A 22,057-nucleotide genomic window follows, 5' to 3' on the forward strand; every position below is an offset into this window, starting at 1 on the left:
CGAATCGTCGTTATAGTCGACTTCGTACGGGGATACTCTCGGATAATGGGAGACACGCGACACCAGAGGATAGTCCAAAAGTAGAGCTTTGTGCTTCCGTCCTTGCGTCATTAATTTTTCATTTGTCTCGTTGTCGCGTGTCTCTGAATCTTTAAGACGATTCGTCGCACGCTTTAAGTTCGATAGCGTTTTATTTATATTCTCTATCATTTTATCCGCTTTACCCGGACCCTCCGTAGGATGCAAAAGCATTCTTTGGACTTGAAGGGCCAATCGATCGTCCGGTGTATCTTGAAAAGGATTTGCCGTCGCAAATCCGATTATAGGTATCAGCAAGACCAGAACCATCGTCGTAGTATATCTGAAAAGGAACGAATTGTTTTTGTAAAAGTCTTTAAGCATCAGTCGCGAAATATATATTTGAAACTATTTGTAAAAAGCTGAACAAAAGCGACTGAATAACGCATTCGTGCACCTAAAACGATCAAAGATGATTAAAGAAATGTATAAGAATTATAAAGAATTTTATGCGAAGAATCGTTGATTATAATTTATTCATCAGCTGCAGCTTCCTTTCTTTTATCTTAAAGAAAAAACTATTTTCCAAGATATGTCCAACATCAGCATCACGATAAGACATTTTATTTTCTAATTAAATGTAGAAATTATTTTATAATTATTTTTAGCGAGCACAGAAGAAATCTATGTCCGCGCGTCAAATTAAATATCGCGCAAACGTCCCTCTAAATCAGCTGAGCCAGCAAACGAGCCAAAACAAATTGTTCGCTCGTTGGGGTGGATGATTTCTTACGAGAGAGAGAAAGACGCGTTTCCTGTCTAGCCACACTATTATCAGAGAGCTCCTTATTCTCGCTCGCGCGCGATTGTACGTTTGACGTCGAATAAATCACGTCCCTATGTAGAGTACGAGCGAGAAAAGGGCAGACAAGAAAGGGAGACAAACGTGATGCGACGGCATTTGGACCCTCCGTGCCTTCTGCTCCGCGCTCTATGGAGGTTTCTTCTTCCTTATCTTCTTCTTCTTCTTCTTGTTCTTCTTCTTCTTTTTCCTCCGGTGGTGGTGCAAAGCGAATGAAACAAGAGCACCAAGAATAGTAATTGAAAGCGAGTTATAAAATCGTCGAGTCACGCATTCCACTCGCGAAGTCTTTCCGTGCTCGCTGGAGGACCTTGTAGAAGGTCGGGTAACAGAGCACATAGGAATTAACCCTCTCACATTCATCCTTCCTAGATATTATCTTTAATTAATCACGAAACAATGCTATATATTTTTTTTTCTATTCTGCTCCTCGTACTTTCAAGAATTCTAGTCATCCATATCTATATCTTTATCTATATTGTAGATGCTTTCATTATATATTCTACACACTACTGATCTCGAGATTAATCTTTTATTATTATATTATAATAATTATATTAAACATGATATTATATTATACATTAAACAATATTATATCAATATATTTTATTATATTTATATTATATTATATTAATTATTATATTATATATTATATTATATATTATATATTATATATTGTACGTATTATTATATTATATATATTATATTAAATATTATACATATATTATATATATATATATATATATACACATATATATATATTACATTTTATTACTATATTATATACATTATTAATAATTTTCCAGAGATAAGATACTAATTAGGTTTAACTACATTATCTCAGCTGTTCCCTTTCTTACTTCTACTTCTCATTTAGCATTTATTTTTGTTCTTTTGCCGAGTACGCAAATACATTTGATATTTATTTATACTGTATGCTTAGAGACTTATCTACTTATTATAGCTTTTTGCAATCTGGAAAATGGCAGCTTTTTCATCGGTTATTAGTTTTTCATCACTCAATGATACTCGATGGAAGAATCCTTCGACAGATGTTCATTGCACAGATTAGTAGCTCCGTCATTATATGTGCATTAACTATTAACAGTCGCGGTTTATGTCGTTATTCGCTAATCTAATTTGCTCCAGCAAGTTTGTCTAACTTCATTAGTCGTTCAATGACTCGTACAGTCAACTTTTTATACTTGTTATATATAATAAAATATCCTTTCCATATTTATAAATTTTTTAAGACTATAATTTCACTCCCCATTTAAGACTATGATTTTACTCTCTATTATATCATACTCTAATCTATCTACTGTTTTATATATATATCTTTTCTATCAGTTTACTATAGATAAAGGCAAATAATATAAAATTATTAACCAAAATTGTGTCGTAGTTTAAATTTGAAAAAAATGAAAAAATTGAACTTGTATTATAATTTTTTTTTTCTTATATAATTATATATATATATATATATATATATATATTTTCTCAAGATAATAAAAATAAAAGCTTTTAAAATTAGACTATATATATGTGTATATATATTTCAATTGTAATCTATATTTTATGTCTAAACTATTTAAATTTTACTGACACAAAAGATATAAACTATTTTAATAGAGAAATGTTATTATATTTAGATTTACTTTTGAAAATTTTTAAATGAAAAAGGTAATATTGTTTTAAATAATATATAATATATGCATACATGCATAATATGTATGTAATATATGTATAATATATTTTCTTTTTATTTTTTCATAGATATATGAAGTCAAGTTTATTAAGTTTATTGACTTTTCATAAAATCGTGCAGTTATATTTAAATTAAATAATTATAACATGTGAACAAAAAATAAAATATAAAAAGAAATTGTTTAAACATTATTTACATTGCATTACATTATTTAAATGACATTGACTATTTTTCGCGTAAACTTTGTTACTACCACTATTATTGATAGATATTAATTTATATGATTATCAATATTATCAACAAATGAGAATTATGTTTTGTAAATATTTTATCATCAGTCGATATTTGATTAATATTTATAAATATAAAAAATAATGTTAATAAATGTGTACATACATTTTAATATTATATACACATATGTTTTTTACAAAAGCTATCAACTTTTTTTTAATAAGTTTAGAAAGTTTTTTATTTTTTTCCTCTAAAATATAAACTAAACAAAATAAATATATATAAACAATCAGAAAATCTTTTTAAAGAACTTAATAAATTAGTGAAAAGAAAATAATACGATATTTCTGGAGAAGAAAATCTATATTAAACTATATATTTTTTAAAATATATACGATATACTAAATGTAATATCCGCATTTATCTCTAGTGGTCTATTTTATAACTATTAATATTGTATTTATTAATTAATATATATCAGATCATATGCTAATGAATAATCCCAATGAAACTGCCATTGAAGAAATTCCATCGATTCTTAAATTGCGATATAATTATAAAAGTAAAATACGATTATTGTAATAACATCTGGATGTTTTATATTTTAAATCTTTAATTAATTATTATTTCTTTCCATTGCTGTATATGTAACCAAAGTTTATTTTATTTATAATCTTGCACAACTGACACTTCTCATTTTAGTCTGTATATAATATAGACATTTTTTTCTATTCTATTGTGGATAGATACATAATTTCAACATATTTCAAAATAATACATGTGTATATGATATACACACATAGTCATTAAAATTACTAATTAAATTCCATATGCAGCATATATGACATACTTTTGCTTTAATTTTTCGTCGCTTTAGCTATCTTATCGCATTACATATCGTACGCAATGCGCGTATAAGGACCGTTATTTCTCTGAAACAAAGCACCGGTACATAGATATGTATGTACATACATGTATCACTATGAGCACTACATAATAATGTGGTATTTCGTATCGCAAGGCGAGGCGAACATTATAAATATTCAATTTCGTGAGAGAGATAAAGAGAGAGGAAGAGAGAGAGAATTTTATGCTTGTGAGATGAAATAATAAAAGTTTTATTTATTAAATTAATTAAATTAATTAAATGTATATAATTTCGAAAAAATTATTCTATAAAATTAATTATATTAATAAATATTCTATAAAATTTTATAAAAATAATTTTGAAGTAATTTTAAATTATAATATGTGAAAAGCTTTATAACGCAAAAAAATATAATCAAAATAAAATATATATAAGTACATGGGCGAAAATTATCTTCTTAGATATTTCCATAGAGAATAAAATAATTCCGAATTGTGTGTGTGTGTGTGTCAATAAAAGAATATAATTAATTCATTAAGGATATTAAAGACATGTATTATTGGATTCATGAACTGTATTACTTACATTTTTGTGAAATGCATATATAATCTTTTAATAATTCAATTTCCTTTAAAGGACATTTAAAAAGGCTATTAAAGGACACGTGTTACTAATCGTGAATTGCACTATTTATTTTTTTGCAAAATATATTTTTCTAATAAAATTCAATTAAGAATATAATTTTCTAATCAATAAAATATATGTATATATATGAATGGATGTATTAGAGAGACTGCAATCCTAAATATGTAATGCATTCGTATTTGAACTATATATGAATAGGTACCGAAAATGCTTAATTAAAAAGATTCTGATATTTTAGATATATTAATAAAAAAATATAAGAAATTATATATAATATATGTCACTCTTTTTCACATTTATTTATTTATTTCAGAAAATCGTACACATTAACAAATGAAATAACTGAATTTTTAAAAATAATTACAGACACGTATATCTTTTTATTCTGCACATAGATAAAAAATGTAAAATAGTAAAAGAGTTATGCAAAAGAAGAAGCGATAAAAATAAAAAGAAAATATAAATTAAAGAGTACAATAATAAAGAAGTTTAATTGTATTTAATGCAAATGATTTATGGTATATATTATAAATGCGAAAGATTACATATTTAAATTCGAATCTCTTTGTTTTTTCTAATTTTTACGGAGTTATACGCTACATTATAATATACAGTATTTATCAATTTAGAAAAGCTTAAACGTCAGATTATGCAGGCATTTTGCAAAAAAATTAAATAAAAATTACATGTCCAGAATTAGTATTTTAGATCAAATCAAAAATTACATTTTTTTCAAAAAAACAAAATCCATGTTATTTATTTATGTCATTAATTCTTTTAAGTACAATGGTTTGTGAAAACGCGTACTTAGGACATTTTTATAAAAATATTTTCTTTTATAAAAAAGAGAGTTTTCAAATTTATCTGAATTGTCTAAATTTATTCTTTCTCGCTTCCTCATCGATAATATTTTAATTTCCCTATTTCTACATAAAAATATTCATATATAGAGCATATAAGAACCATATAAAGATATCACATAAAGATTAAGTGCAATAATTAGCATAATATTTCTACATAATTTCTGAAGAAAAGGCAGATATCGATTAGAAAGTCGCATGTTATTCGCAGCAAATGGAATCTCGTTAATAACAGAGTTGAATAGATATTTAGTTTGCATTTAACTAAGCGTTGAAGAAAACAGGAAAGCACACATCATTTTCTGTCATAAAGATGGCATTTAATTATTTTTCTATCGTTATTTTCTCCACACTAACCTATTTTATATCCAACGTGTTTTCATTGAAGAATCCAATCCAATAATAACAAAACACTGAATTAAATCTTTTATCCTAGATCCTAGATCATTCAACATGTTTGATTTTATCGCGCGATCATCGGTCATTAATTATCTTTCATTAACAATGGAAAATATGTATATTCGTACGTCTGTCTAAAAATACACAGAGCAAATTTTCTTTTAGAATTTACTCTAAAAATCATGGTAATTGTGAAACAATATATGGTATGGAAAGAATTTTAAAAATATGTTTGATTAATTTTACCATACTTTTAGTAAATTTTACTATACTTTTAGTAAAATTAATCAAACATATTTTATATTTTATTGTAATAGATATTAATTAATCAGAGAAATTCTTATAAAATTCTTTCCATATTGTCCCACAATTACCATGATTTTCAGGATAAATTCTAAGAGAAAATTCTCTCTGTGTAAGAACACAATCCAATGTTTTTTTTCTTCGGCACATCCAATGATTACTGAAGCAGCCTATTCAAGGCGTGGAACGTAAAAACACAAAATTAGTTCCAAATTACCACTGTTTACCGATGCATCAGTGACAATAGCCACTAAACATCACCGTAGATAGCCATACTTTCTACGAGAAGTTGCATCATTATACATCTCATACTTGGACAGACACTGTCCGCAGAATAGATTCCCCTTTTCACATATGTACGGTCAACCTTCAATTTCAACGGAAGTCGATGAGAGAGAGTTAGCTATCGGATAGTAAACACATAGCCCCGGGATCCCATTGTTACCCGAATAATTGCATGTTAATCGCACTTATATTCCGTGAAGCGGAAACGGGGCCATTTTTTTCACCGTCTCTGAGCAAAGAAGGATGGTACATATGTTTGGTGAAAATCACACAGAAGTCTACTCTTTCTTCTTCTTTTTTTTTTGCCGGAGGAACATCTAGGATATCGAAGGTCGAGGCTAAATAGCTACCAGAAAGTTTTTGGGAAACTTTTTTTTTAAATTTATGTGAGAAGAAATGATGATAAAAATGATCATAAATATCGACCTATGAACAGCTGAGAACTTTATATAGCGATACATATAAATAAAAATGAATATATTATACCGTCAAAAAGTATCTCTATTGTTTAAATTAAATTATACAGTTAAGAATGAGGAAATGATTAATTTGACATTTGAATAAATCATTATTGACATATTAGTGTCGTTCTTCGACATAAAACATAGGATATAGGAAGTAAAGATTGCGATCACAATTTTAGCACAGATATTCATAGAGATACTCGTTCTTATATTCGCTGTTTCTCTAATCATCCAATTTTACGCTACTGATTTCAGCACGATACGATGTAGGTATACATGGAATCCTTGCAGGATGTAGAGCAGAAGTTCATGGCGGTGATTCATTCGGTTTCATTGAGAAGAAAGAATTCTTTATCTTATAAGATTCCTTAATCCAAGTATCTTACGAGAGTTGTCATTTCCAATATTTATGCGCAGTTTTAATTTTTTTTTTCCGTTTAGAATATTATTTGTTATCTACTTGTTCCCTTATTTATTATTTCATGCACATAATGCATCGGTAGATTAATAAAAAAAATTAATTAATTAATAATAAAAATTAATAAAAATAAATAAATAAATAAAATTGATAACAAAAATAAATGAATAAAAAAAATTAAACGAACAAATTCAACATACGATGATTTTCACTTATGCACAATGTATAAAAGAATGGTGAAGGATATCGTCTAATTAGGATTGAATAGCACGTGGCTTTCCTAATGAGCGACAAGGTTCTTTCACATAATTGCAACATACAACGACGAAGGTCTTTTTAAAACTGCAGGTGCTTCCTCTGTAGATCACAATCGTGCAAGCGAGTCTATTTGCCGTTTATCATTCGTCATTCTCATTATTAGCGCGAATTATAGGAATCTCGACTTGAGAAATGTCGATTGTTCACTGACGCTAACAATCTTCAAATGTTAATTGCGAAATTTAGCAGTTTGATTTGCAATTTAATTTTATGCTCTAATAAGACTATGTGAATGTATTTTTCGCAAATTAATTACTTTCTAATTTTGGAATAATTTCGCATAAATTATTTCAAGATACAATATTGTCTGCAAAGATGCTTGGTTAATTAAGGTCATTAAAGATTCTGATCTACGATTCTATGAATTCAGGAATGCCTAATTTTTTTGTAACACGAGCCATCTTAATTAATATAAAAAATATATTATGTATTCCGAATTAATACGATAATCATTATTACATTTTCCATTTCTCCCCCCCTTTATATATAAATATATATTATATATAAAAAAAAATACACGCAATTGTGAGCCTCTACAGACAATTTCAATAATTTGTACATTATTATATTCTTATATAATTTTTTATACTCTTATAATATCAATGTGATTGCATTATATAATATCTATTTGCAAATTAAATTAATCCATTAATCCATAAATCCAAAAAGCCGCGCTAAATGATCGTCAAGAGTTTATTCATAGAAAAAAAAACAGAAATATAATGATGAAAAATGTTCTGAATAAATTTCCATTTTATAACTACGGGATCCATTATGTAATCGTCTGTCTCGTCAAACAAGATGTTTTTTACATCAGTATATATTTCGCCATATTGTGACTGATTCTTTTCTCCAAATAAAAACGTTCATTTAAACGTTAATTTTTTTCAATGCTCAAACGCAAACATATATAGAGAATATATTACTCCAGAAAAAATATAATATACTTTGCCAATGATTCTGCTAATTTTAAGTGAAAAATATCGTATTAACATAGGTTTGACTTTAAATAATAATTATTCAAGGCATTTTAACATTTGAGATTGCGAATAATGAATAATAAATCTCATAATCGTTTATTGATCATAGAATAAAATAAATTATACTAAAATGTTTCTGAAATTATTATATTTCTCGATATTTGCGTCAAATTTTATTTAGGATAATCCACTAACTCTGTCGATCCGAAATATTTTTCTTACTATCTAAATATTTTTCCTGCTATCTAAAAACTTTCAAAACCTCATTTCATTCCTTTCAACAGATGTAGGAAATTTTACTATATCTGTTATTGAATATTGAATTAATAATTTAAATTATAAATTGTGTGTTCACAATGTCTACGTATCTCTAGTAATCTCAACCAATATCATTAATATATAAATAAATAATACTCTTCTCTCTTGCATAAATTATATCCGATTAAATAAATTCGACAGGGAAAACAGATACATATACACAGTTTTGTGAATTTCGCTTTTCGGAGAGGCATAAATAATAAAATATAATTCTGCACATCTCGTTTTCCAGATATTATATATACACATATATAAGGTAATTCCCGGAGCGTGAAATGTTTCCTTTCGATTTACTGCACCGTGGTCAGTTGGACATTGAAGACTTATCTCACGAAAAATTGCTCATTTATTACGAACGCTACTAGATCTGTTTTTTTTTTCCAACTTGGAATCGTTAGGAAGTGAAATTCCCATGTCCGAATCTCAAACCGGTTCTACTGCCAGCGAATACAAAATTTCGTCTGGTAAACGAGCGATAAACCTTATTATCCACATCACGAACGAGTCCGCAAATAGAAAACGAGCTTTTACGCATTTATGGGTTATAAAAGTGATAGGAATGATTGGTTCACGCAGAAAGAAACGGAGACACGGTCGCCGAAAAAATAATTTAACAATAATTTTGATAATATACCAACGAAAAGAATGAAAAGCAATAGGCTAAAAGAGAATTTGAAATAATTCTGTCAATCGATAAATAATCGCTCGACAAATTCATCAACAAGCACAAGAAAATTTTTCGTTAAATTTTAATGTAAATTTTCATTATAAATTTTTTCATGTAGAGTAACTTTAGGACGATTTGGCATCTATGCAAATATTACAGAGGGCAAATAGATAAATAGCTAAAATTTGCATACGTTTCTTTATATGGAATAGATTGTATTGATACTTTTATTAATATTATCAATTGAAGCTAAAATATCGTATTGTATTTATAAAATTTATATTTTATATTTCTATTATCACTTCGCATGTTTTTATTTAAAAAAATAAAATTTTACGAACTCTAACATTTTTTTTTAATTATTGAAATTTTACGAGATATACCTTAATACTTTAATTTAATCAAGTGCATCTAATATTTTATCATAATATACATATTAATAAGTAAAAAAAAATATATATATATAAAATACTTTAAAATGCCATATTGCTCCACGATGATTTTTAGGATAAAATTTAAGAGAAAATTATCTCTATATAAAGTATTAAAAGAAAAAATTCGTAAGAAAAAAATGTGGACCAAATCATTGATATTATTGATTGATGCACAAGCAGCGCATACTAAGATAATAAAATTTATAATTAATTAAATCACAGTTAAATTTATATAAACGGCAATTCAAAAATACACCGTGTAAATAAATCGTGACTTAAATGGCAGAATGGCGAGAAAATGGGCAGAAGAAAAAGAAATGTATTTTATCATTCACAAGCGACGCATGATAAAGATATCGATCACGTAGCTATCGTAAAAAAGAAGAATTCTTCACGATTTTCCCATGCTCGACTAGCTGTCTTTGGATCTTTTGTTGGACATTATTGGAATTTCAATTGATAGAACGGTGATAGAGATCGTGACAACATGTCGCTATCATTTCGATCACTTGCGGAAGGTCGCACGCGATTGTACTAACAATAAATCCTATATAACTACTGTATAAAGATAATCACGAAAATAATTAAAAGATCTCTTGACAATATAACGTTGGACATATAAAAATTTTAACGAGTTACTCAAAATATACTTCAGGGCTTAGAATAATTTGTATTCGATTATTTTCTTCTCTTTAGAAGAACCATTCAAATTATTTAGAAAAGATTAGAGATATATATATTTAATTATATAAATATAATCATATTATATATATAATCAAATATCAATCGTAAATATATTTTAATTAGCTGATCAATTGTAAACATTAATCGCCTATAAGATAATTGAAATACTCTCAGAATTGTGAAATGTTTTAAGCACAAGTTTTTATTAAATTTAAATTTTTGTTATATTTTGTTTTAATAATTTTTGTTAAAATATTTTTCTATATTTCTTTATTATATATATCAAATAGAAAAATTAAAAAAATATAACAAAAATTATTAACAAAATATAACAAAAATTTGATGTATAAAAAAAATATAATATATATTATTAACAAAATATAACAAAAATTTGATATATGTATAAAAAAATATAATATATATTTTATATATATATATATATATATATATATATATAAAATTGTACTTTTTTTATGCCATGTATATATATTCACGTTGCGTTTCTTGCTCGAGGTCTACGAAATCATAATTTCGTAGAATTTCAATGCAATTATTCGCAATTACTCACAATTATGTATATAATCGCGCAATTTCAGAGCAATTATTCGATTCGTGCGAAAAAAAGGTTGCGAAAGAAACTTACTTACCACGTTATCCGAATCTCGCAGACAGATGAAAAAACACGGTGGAAGGTGAACCCTACGCGAGGACGAGGTCTCGAAACGTCTCTTCTTTTCCCTCGTGAATGTATCTCTTCTTCCAAAATGCATTCGAAAACGTCCGGGATTTTCCAGCAGGAAGATATTCCCCTATATTCTGGTCTTGCTCACTTTTTTATTTCCGTATCCGCGAACAGCTGATGACGATCGAGCGCACAAATTCACCTGGTTCCGCGGATTCTTGCGATCTGCTATCAGAATGAAAGCTTTTCTTAAGGCCGTGTTGTACTTATGTCGCTGCCCCCACTTCGTGTGTGATGTTTCAAAGAATTCTAGGCTCCCCTCTAGAATAAAGTTTGATACACAACCACGGCACACTTTCATTCCTTTTTGCTCCTCTTTATAGTCCGACGCTTCACTCTTCCTGATGCATCTTCACTCTTCATGACACTTTTGCTTTTGCTCGGAACCGAAACAATCAAGTAGACCCATAAAGAGAGAGAGTTTGATTGTCTATCAGTAAAGCAATTCAACGATGAATCAATCGTTCTATTGAATCGTTTTTTCTGACCTAGTCTTCTCTTGACAGCTCACTCTTTCTTAAATTTCCTGCTAGTGAAGAAAATTTATTTGTACCTAAATTATTGTTATTTTCGTGCCCTATATATCACTCTCGTTTTAAATAAGTTGATTTAAAACTCGATTAATATTAATAGTAATTATATGTACAAACAATTTATGTAATTTAATTTATATTATAATATTTCATAATTATTTTAATATCAATTGTATTATAAACCAATAATTATATTATTTATCAAAATAATTATAATTATTGATATAATAATAAAATAATAATTAATAATACAATAAATTAAATTATGTCTTAGATATATTCTCGAAAGAAGATGACTCAGATCCTTCCAACTTCCAGAGAAGAAATGAAGAAATAATCTTTAGTAGTAAAATAATTCAAAATTATGATATGTTCTTCACTAGAGGATTCTTTGCAATTTTTCGAATTTTTTATTTTTTTCGAGAATTTGATCTCATTTACGCGATATAATTATTACATTTGATCACTTGCTCGATCATCTTCAGTATCTTTGTGTCAGTTTGTTAAGTTAATAGAACTATTTTCTTCTCGTGATTGATCGCAAGTCTTCCAAATTGTGCCTTTACTAAGGTTGATCTCATAGAATATCGACTTTCTCTACACTCTCTCACTATATATCAATGAAATACTACAGTTGCTACTGTATATACATATACATTTAGGTACTTAACAAGTATAACAGCAGGAAGAGCTAATTATTTTATTGCGAACACGTGCATAAAATAATTTGACAAGCTGTACACTTAATAAAGTTGGCCAGTCTCTCTCTATAATAAATAAATAAATTATATCACGAAATATCTTTAGCATATTTATATTGTCTTGATCGTTATAAATCACTGATATTTATTTATTCATGATTTAGGAAATCGTACACTTATAAAACACTTTGTACGACAAAACTTATAGTATGAGTTATGTGCGATTTATTGAAGATTTACTAATGGAAGATTAATGAAGATAATTGGAAAATAAGTTTCGTAAATTCTCCGTACATGATTCTCATATCAAAATAATGAAACGCTTCGTAAAGTTAAACTTTCATAAAGACGGTGTGGAAGGTGGCAGGAGATATATAAATTTCGTGCGCGAACTATCGAGAGAAAGATAGAATGATGAACGATGATTAGTAACAAATCCGTTTTCACATGACCGAAATTATATTTCGTGATTTATGCCCGCAATTTATTTCCTCAAAAATGACGAACGTTCGCGCAGAGAAATTGCCATATTTACCGCACAGACACAATCTAATTTTCTAAGATTTATAAATGGAGTTTCCAGTCAGAAATTATCGCGCTCTCAATTTTATTGACTCCCTGGCACACTATTGTTGCATTCTTTAGTTACGCAGTAAATTTCTAATCCTCGCGAGAGAGCGAACACATTGTAAAGACAGCAAAGACAGGACAATTTTGCTTCGAAATATTTAAACAGCCTATAAACTTGGGTTTACATTGTCCTTCAATCTTCTTTATTATAATTTATCGATAAGCTAGCGTTAAAAAAATTGGTGATTTAAATTTAAAATATATCACCGCGACATAAAATTTATTCAAATTAACATAACTCAAGACATACACATATATTATATGTGTAAAATAAAATTTTTTTTTACATAAGGCTTTGTTTCCGAGAAAATTTTAAAATTTGAAGAAATGAATAATATATCTATGCTTTTTAAATGGCTAATAATTTTGTATCACATCTTCGTTTTATAATAGCGATTATTAATATATAAATATAAAAATAAAACATTCCATTTAATAATAAAAAAAAAAAAAACAATTTAAAATAATTTAAATTACTGAAATTTAAATATATATATATATATTATTAGCAATTTTATAATCTTTACTATTTCTTAAGAATACATAATACATAATTAGGATTAATTAATTCAAGTATCAAATTTTAATAAAGAACTTTATACATTAAATAATAATTATAAATTAATTATTAGTCTTAATAATAGATTAATTATAGTATCAATAATATAAAATATTAATAATAATTAATATTGATACTTGAATTAATATATTAAAATTCTTTATTAAAATCTGATATTTGAATTAATTAATCCTGACTGATATATTCTTAAGAAATAGAGCGAAGATTATAAAACTAATATATTAAAGTTTTTTTATTAAAAAATCTTGAGTTAAATAATCCTGACTGGCGTATTTTTAAGAAGTTGAGTAAATAAAGATTATAAAATTGCTAACATTAAAAATACACGTCAGAATTAATTAATATTAATATATTAAAATTTTGTATTGAAATCTGAAATTTGAATTAATCCTGACTGACGTATTCTTAAGAAATAGTGAAGATTATAAAATTAATATATTAAAGTTCTTTATTAAAATATCTGAAACTTGAATTAATTAATCTTGACTGACGTATTTTTTTAAAAAAGAAAAGAAAAGTAGTAAAAATTATAAAATTGCTAACATTATAAAAATGTCAGAATTAATTTTAATATATTAAAGTTTTTTATTGAAATCTGAAATTAACCCTGACTGACGTATTTTTAGAAAATAATAAAGATTATAAAATTAATAAATAATAAATAATAAATATTAGAGATCTTTATTAAACAATCTGATACTTGAATTAATTAATTCTGACTGATGTATTCTCAAAAAATAGTGAAGATTGTAAAAATACTAACATTATGTATATATTTGTAATCACTTGGTATTCGTTATTTGTAGAGATCATACGTGATCTAATGTCATTTATTCAGATGTTTATTCGTATTTACACGTTTCTTTCACACGCAATGACGATGATACGCTATTCGTAACAGCTTTCGACGATGCAATTTCCGGTAGCAGATAACATATTTATCCTCGATCTGGAAAAATCTAGTCCGCTGTATTTACGGGAAAAGCTAGCGGACTCGGTTTCTCGCGTGAAACTCCGATGGCATGACGTTATTTATTATTTTGTTCGACGTGTTATCGTTGCGCTGATCCGCATAATTTAACGGCAAACATGAAAAGGAGACACGAAATGACGATGTTCGTCGAGAAGAAGCATCGTTTTCCGAATACCAAGTGCAATCAACTTATTCAAACATTGAAACGCAGAGATAGCCGGGTATTTTGCTTTCTGTGTCTGCAATGTTTCTTTCTTTTTTTTATTAATAACGATTTCCGCTTCTCTCATTCCGCAAAAAAAAGATTTAACATGAGAAGAATACGAAGAACGCGGTATGTCTTTATAATAGAAATAGGACATACATATATTTCATCGAGCAATTATTAAAAAAATATTAATAAATATAATATAATATAATATAAAAAGTAAATATAAAATAAATAATAAAATATAAAAAATAATAAATATTAATAAATTATATAAAAATTCTAATTACTGATTTGTTAATTTTTAATTTAATTTTTTCATTATTAAAAATTATTAATTGTTGCGCACACGTTAGTGGAAAATAATGGAACTTGATAATTTGTGATTGTTAATTTGTAAAAAACGTATGACTGTCGTATCAAAGTAAAATTCATTCAGAGATGCTGCGCGAGAGGGAAACGTATGCAAAAATCTCTTATAAATTCGTACAATTCCAATTTTGTTCCGGTATTATTGGCAGGAGAGAAAGCGCGTAAGAGAAAACATATTTCATATCTAGAAAAGAGATTATTTTCGGTCGGTCTGGCTTTATTCCATTTTTGACGGCTAATTATTAATTATCCGAATTAAAAGTTCCGCATCCATTGTCAAACAAAAATGGGATATGGATTTTTGTGTATAATTAATTTTATAATAACACAAAAAGAAATGTAGATGCATGAATCACATACCGTTGTTACGATCAATGTTTATATGATTAAAATAATTTGTAAATATTTCTAAAATATTTTATACATATCTAAAATAATAAGTTATCTTTAAAATGACCAAATTTTATCCGATAAATTTCTTTTTCATTTTCTTTCACTTTTAATAAGATCAATTATGTTTGAATGATCGGCGAAAAGTACACAGAGAAAATTTTCTCTTAGAATTTATCCTGAAAATCATGGTAATCGTGAAACAATATGGTATGGAAAGAATTTTATGAGAATATCTCTGATTAATATTTATCACAATAAAAAATAATAATATATATATCACAATAAAATATGTTTGATTAATTTTACTAAACTACATAGTAAAATATTAATCAAACATATTTTATATTTTATTGTGACAAATATTATTATTTTTTATTGTGATAAAATATTAATCAGAGAAATTCTCATAAAATTCTCTCCATACCATATTGTCCTACACTGTAAAAAGAAATGTGTTAACTTGACTAAACCGTTCAACTAAATAATATTTTGTTAACTGAACATATAAAAATATTTAAATTAAATATAACATATTAAATCTAACAAAACTTTTGACAAAACGTATTTGACTTAAATACTAATATATGTTCAATTAACAAAACAGTAATTTAGTTGAACGGTTTAGTCAAGTTAACAAATTTTTTTTTACAGTGTACGATTACCATGATTTTCACGGTAAATTCTAAGAGAAAATTCTCTCTGTGTAGCAGTAGATAGTTTTTTTCTCGCTTCCCGAGAAAAAAATAGTTATGTTTATATTATTATGATAAAAACATATGAGCGCAACAACGCGTGCTCTTACACTTAAATTATAATCGCTGCGTGATGTCTGTAATTACGTGATCTAAGAGTTACGAGGGCATGTAATTATTTACAGACAGCAACACGCGCATATTTATACAATGTCAATCTACAAGTAGATAGTGTGCACGCATCTTGCATACATAATATGTGCATAGATATCTCTCAAAATGTATTCATTCGGACATTATAATCCGCGTTATGCATCATCCCATCAGGTAACAAAATTAGTCATTTTGACGTAATTTGATGTTAAAATACCTGGGATACGTTTCATGATATTATTTACTATTGATTATTATTTACTGATATTATTATTGATATTATTTAATTATTATTTAATTATAACATTATTTAATTATTATTTACTACTTAGTGATATTATTTACTATTTACTATTTCGTGGTATTATTTACTATTTACTATTTCGTGGTATTATTTACTTTTACCTATAAATTCCTTCACAATTGGGAAAATAGTAAATTATTAGGAGATAATATATTTTTTTCTTTTTATTGAAACGAGGTCTCGTAACTCGTAACACCAGAATGAAAAACGCTAAACAGGGTCTATGAATATACAGCATTCTTATATGGTTTTGCACAGATCTCTCTAATTAGGCCAATAAAAAAATGCGTGTCTGTACATATTGTATATGTATGTTAATTCTATACCATACACACACACTAAAAATTTAGAGAGAAAAAAATGCTATATTTATTTTATATGCGTGAGTACGTAAGTAGGAGAAAGGGCAAACATATTTTTGCAACATTTTAATTTTTTCTTTACGCAATCGCCACTGAAAAAGAATTTGTTAACTTGACTAAATCTTTCAACTAAATATTATTTTGTTAATTGAACATATAGAAATATTTAAATTAAATATAACATATTAAATCTAACAAAACGTATATTTGACTTAAATACTAATATATGTTTAATTAACAAAATAGTAATTTAGTTGAAAGGTTTAATCAAATTAACAAATTTTTTTTCAGTGCATATACAAATAGCGATAAAAAAAAAGAGAAAACATTTTTTTTGTTAAATCCAATCACGCGATCTTCTAATATTAGAGAGAAATACCTTTCAAATCTCATATATAACTCGAAAAGTACTTAAAAAAAATGTATTATAATGTTTTGAAAATATGTCGACATAATTTATAAGATTATGCAATAAAAAATAGAAATTCTTATTTAAAAAAGAATCAAAGTAACCTGATATAACTCCGGAAAAAATTCACAATTCGTAAAGTCAAATTAAGATTCCATTGTATTAATAATAATAATAATAATAATAATAATTCCTTACATAAAATATTGTATTAATATTTAAATCAATATAAAATTAATAATTATTAGGAATTATTATTAATGCAATATTTAAATAAATATTACATTAATAATAATAATTCCTAATAAATTAATATAATTATTCGCTAATTTTTTTTTAAACCCAGGAACTTTTGTCTAAAATATTATTTCTGAAAAATAAACTTTTCGAATAATATGTAAAATGACATTCTGCGTATATACATGTTCAAGATCATTATACAAATATATAATAGTTACCAAAAAAATAATAAAAATGCATTGAATTTTACTAATAACAAAGACGATAATGAGTTGAGGTCATTATTTAAATATATCCTATAAATAATTAGTAAAATATTATTTTTTGATTCTAATAATTATTTCCTCTCGCGACAGAATAAAAATCAAAAAAAGATCCCACTATTATTCCGTTCTTTCTTAGCGATTTCCCTATTAAAACGACAGAAACGCATAATCACGACACAATAAAAAAAAAAAAAAAGATATTGCTACAAATACATCTTTTCACGAGAACCGAAAAAGTTGAGGCGATTAATTCAACTCTCTTATGTTTGCTGGTTAACATAAACTCGTACAATCCAATTTAACGGGAATATAACACCGCCGGCAAAGAAATTTCACACGATATAATTCGTATGCGAAAGAGCGAATTAACTATTGTCCGGAATCTTTCATCTAGTTGATCCAAAAAGTGGAGTAAAGACTCGCTTCGCGATGGAGAGAGAGATCTCTCGTTAACGCGATTTTTAAGAGCGTTTTGGTTTCGCTGGAAAAATTCGAAAGTTACGATTTTTGTTCAATCACTACAGAGGCTATTCCAAGTGGCCCCCCATCTTTGCCCCCCTCAAACAGCCCTACTTACGTGCAGTGATTTTATCACGAGACTAATATATACGTAAAAGTAAAAGCAAAACTCTGAGATAGAAAGATACTCGTTGCTTTTAATTTTACAAAAGTTTTTACATCTTATAAATAATATTATGGTATCAAATGCACAGAGGGAAAAAGAAAGGGGGGGGGGAGAGAAAGAGAAATATATTATTATCAAGATCTCTTAAAATTCCATACTGTCGGTTGAAACTAAAAAACAAAACGAAAATTGTACTGCAATTGTACAAAAGTTTAATAAAATAAAAATAAAATAAATAATTTGTTTAATACTCACGTTTTCCCTTTAATCTCTGCTCTCGACGCTCGGCTTCCAAGTGTCGTAAGAACTCTTGAAAAACGTGCAACGATTTGTTCAGACTTGTTTTCTTATAATCCTTTATTCGCTTTTTATTTAAGTCGTACGTTTCCTCCTCGGCCTTGTCCTTTATGTCGTACGCATTGATCTCCCCTATCAACGTCATTATCGTGGGAACCTTGTCAGGGTCAAACTTGTCCACCACATTCGCATTGAACGGTATGCAGATTTTGCCAGTTTTCGGATGAACGCAGAAGGGAGATTTCAGCAAGTGATTTAAGCCCTTGCTCACATTTATGTCTAATCTTGGGTACGAGTACTGCAATTTTATCTCCTCTATCAAGTGACGATACAAGTACCATTTTCGATCTCCCTGAAATATATATACAAATTAAGTTATTTCAATTTATTTCGATTTAAGGTATGATAAGCAATATCACAAAAAAGTTATAAAAATAAAAATAAAATTAAAAAAATTTTTTTAATAAAAAAAACGATATTATGTACTATGTTATATTATAGTTGTTTATAATTGTACCTCCGTTCGTTTAGATTCAATATATTGTACGAACGCGTGCCATCTTGCTTCACTGGTGCTTTCTTTGTTGAACAATGCCTTTACGTCTTGTCTGTCTTCCTCATTAGGCAGTATCGGGAGGAACTTTTCAATTCCTTCTTCCGTACCTAGCATATTCTGCTCTTTAACGCACATTTCGACAAAAATAGGATCAATTATATCGAGAGCACGCCTGTAATATGTACAATACCAATTTTTATTTCTGATTTTTCTAATTTAGGATACTGTACTAAGCATTATATAGACCTACTTAATGGAATGGTGAATCTTATCGCCTGCGAGATGTACTTTCTTTTTCATAAATTCGCCTCCGCCTATAACTTGTAAATATTCTGCAACCGCTGCACGTATCTGTCCTGACAGGTTGCGAGCTGCGGAGTCACAAACCCAACAATGAATACCTCTTCTGCCAGAAAAAACCCACAAAATATGTTTGTAGCCAAAGTCCACTGTAAAAATAAAATATTTGATCACTTCAGAATTATTAACGATACTAAAGATAATATAATGTGACCGTCAGATATCTTACGTCTCAACGCATTGTCTAATATCTTGCAAGCAAGCGACATGAATTTCCAACATTTGCCACAAATATCCGCTCCTTTACAACATGTTCGTACTTCATCATAATCAGTCATGTCTATGTCGAATACTAATTCTCTCTCTACTGGCTGAAAATTAGGACCTCTTCTTTGATCCTTTGGCCTAAAATTAATACAAAATATTATTTTTTATACTTATTGTATTTGTAGTATATAAAAATTAGAGTCAACTAAAAAATAAAATACAGATACAAACAAATCTAACAATTATATGGTATCTTCTTTTTTTTTTTTTTTTTTTTTAACTAGTGTTTTAAAAAATATAATGATTACTATGTACATTACTTTTTTTTAAAAGAGATTTAACTGATGGCTTAATTAATAAAACTTTCAATGTCAAAAATTTAAAAATTATTACAAATAATGATTAACTGTTTTAAGTTAGAAATAATAAACTATGTTAAAAAATTCATTACTGAAAAATGTGACAAATCAAAAACATCTTGTATATTATTCTGATACTTTACTGGATATTATAAACTGCTCCAATATCAATTTTGTGTGGCAGTAATCTTTTAATTTCATCCGACAGTCCCTTCTGATCATTGAATGACTGGTAACGTATATAAATATCATCTGAAAGCGTGAAGGAGAATTCTCTCTTGCTGAATGTCGCCGCTAAAAAGAAAAAAAAAATAAATTAAAGAACATAATATGATCTTTATTTTTTATATATAGTATATATATTATATATAGTATATATATTATATCAGGTGTCCCATTTTAAAGGACCCACTCAAATATCTCATTGTCAGAAACACTGCGTTAAATCGAAAAATGTTTCCTACAAAAGTTGTAGGGCTTCATTGAGGGGGACATAACATAGTAATATTCATTTGACCTTGGGCGGCATCTCCAAGGTCAAGTGGGTCCTTTAAAATGGGACATCCGGTATATAGTATAATATTATATATAGTATATATATTATATATAGTATAATATTATATATAGTATATATATTATATATAGTATAATATTATATATAGTATATATATGATATATAGTATAATATTATATATACAGTATATTTATTATATAAATAAGTATAATATATATTAAGTACAAATTTGTTAATCTTACCATTTCCATAACTCAGCCATCTGTAATAATCAGCAAATGGAAACAATCTTGAATAATAAACTGGCAATAAATCGAGTAAATCCGACACATCACCCATATTATTGTTAATTAATATTGTTAACAAGAATGTGTGCTTATATATATAAGGTTATACACACACAACTTGGGATATTTCAGTTATTACAGTTTCTAATTATTTAGAAATATCTCACTTGAAATAATATTATGTGTTTACATTAATGCATAAACTTTGCGTGTCATCAAATTAGAAAAACCAACAAAAATCAAGATCGATCAAGTCAAGAAGAGACACGACAGAAAATTGGCGCGAAATTTATACGACTTGACAGATGAGGTTAGGTTAGGTTAGATCAGGTTAGGTTAGGTTATAATAAATAATTTTATTTATAATTTATAGGATTGTTGCATTTTTGTTTTAATTTAATTTATTTATTAATGAATCATAAATATAAGAGAAACTTAAATATAAAAATTTGAGCTTTTATAATCACAATAATTGACTTCATATGTCAAAGTATAAAATAATAAATTATTTGTTTAATATTAAATTAATTTCTAAACGAAAAATTCCAACTTATTTAATTTTTCACACATAAACGCAAATGAAAATATTAAGTTTAATAGAATGTATATATACAAAATAAAATTGTTACTAATTCAAATCTTATATTATCTCCGTGATTTTCTTGTCGATATCTTAATATCTCTATACATAATAATGTGTATAGATATAATAAATTATTACATAAAAACTTGCATTTCAATAACATATTTTATTTACAACTTCGTGCACGTAGTGCATATATATGTATACATTTATATATAATATATATATATATATATATATATATATATA

The 22,057-nt window shown here is 27.0% G+C and overlaps 1 protein-coding gene across 3 annotated transcripts; it reads right to left on the reverse strand.

The window, feature by feature from the left end:
• Positions 1 to 193: 193 nt before the first annotated feature.
• On the reverse strand, positions 194 to 21,500 carry Dnapol-alpha50 (DNA primase small subunit). Of its 3 annotated transcripts, none has more exons than XM_083036273.1 (7): positions 21,181 to 21,500; positions 20,568 to 20,718; positions 20,028 to 20,203; positions 19,749 to 19,947; positions 19,460 to 19,670; positions 18,901 to 19,294; positions 194 to 361 (listed from the first exon to the last, which is right to left on the reverse strand). In XM_083036273.1, exons 1-7 carry the CDS (start codon positions 21,275 to 21,277, stop codon positions 330 to 332), a joined length of 1,260 nt encoding a protein of 419 aa, XP_082892399.1. In that variant the 5' UTR covers positions 21,278 to 21,500; the 3' UTR covers positions 194 to 329. The 3 variants fall into 3 exon arrangements, with proteins under 3 accessions (XP_082892399.1, XP_082892398.1, XP_082892400.1); XM_083036272.1 differs by lacking the exon at positions 194 to 361 and adding an exon at positions 11,113 to 11,733; XM_083036274.1 differs by lacking the exon at positions 194 to 361 and adding an exon at positions 18,085 to 18,815 and having other exon boundaries at positions 21,181 to 21,499.
• Between the last annotated feature and the right edge of the window lie 557 nt (positions 21,501 to 22,057).

The sequence above is a fragment of the Prenolepis imparis genome, unplaced genomic scaffold (genome assembly GCF_030444845.1).
Source record: "Prenolepis imparis isolate NDT839.2.m4 unplaced genomic scaffold, iyPreImpa1.0 SCAF_4, whole genome shotgun sequence".
Taxonomy (NCBI): domain Eukaryota; kingdom Metazoa; phylum Arthropoda; class Insecta; order Hymenoptera; family Formicidae; genus Prenolepis; species Prenolepis imparis.

What these genes read in the sequence shown, in the direction of transcription:
- Dnapol-alpha50 (XM_083036272.1), bottom strand. Translation starts at nt 21,277, where the DNA reads ATGGGTGATGTGTCGGATTTACTCGATTTATTGCCAGTTTATTATTCA. An exon ending in ATTAGACAATGCGTTGAGAC is followed by an intron (nt 19,948 to 20,027) that starts GTAAGATATCTG and finishes TTATTTTTACAG; the next exon opens with TGGACTTTGGCTACAAACAT. An exon ending in GCAGAGATTAAAGGGAAAAC is followed by an intron (nt 11,734 to 18,900) that starts GTGAGTATTAAA and finishes TTTCTTCACTAG; the next exon opens with CAGGAAATTTAAGAAAGAGT.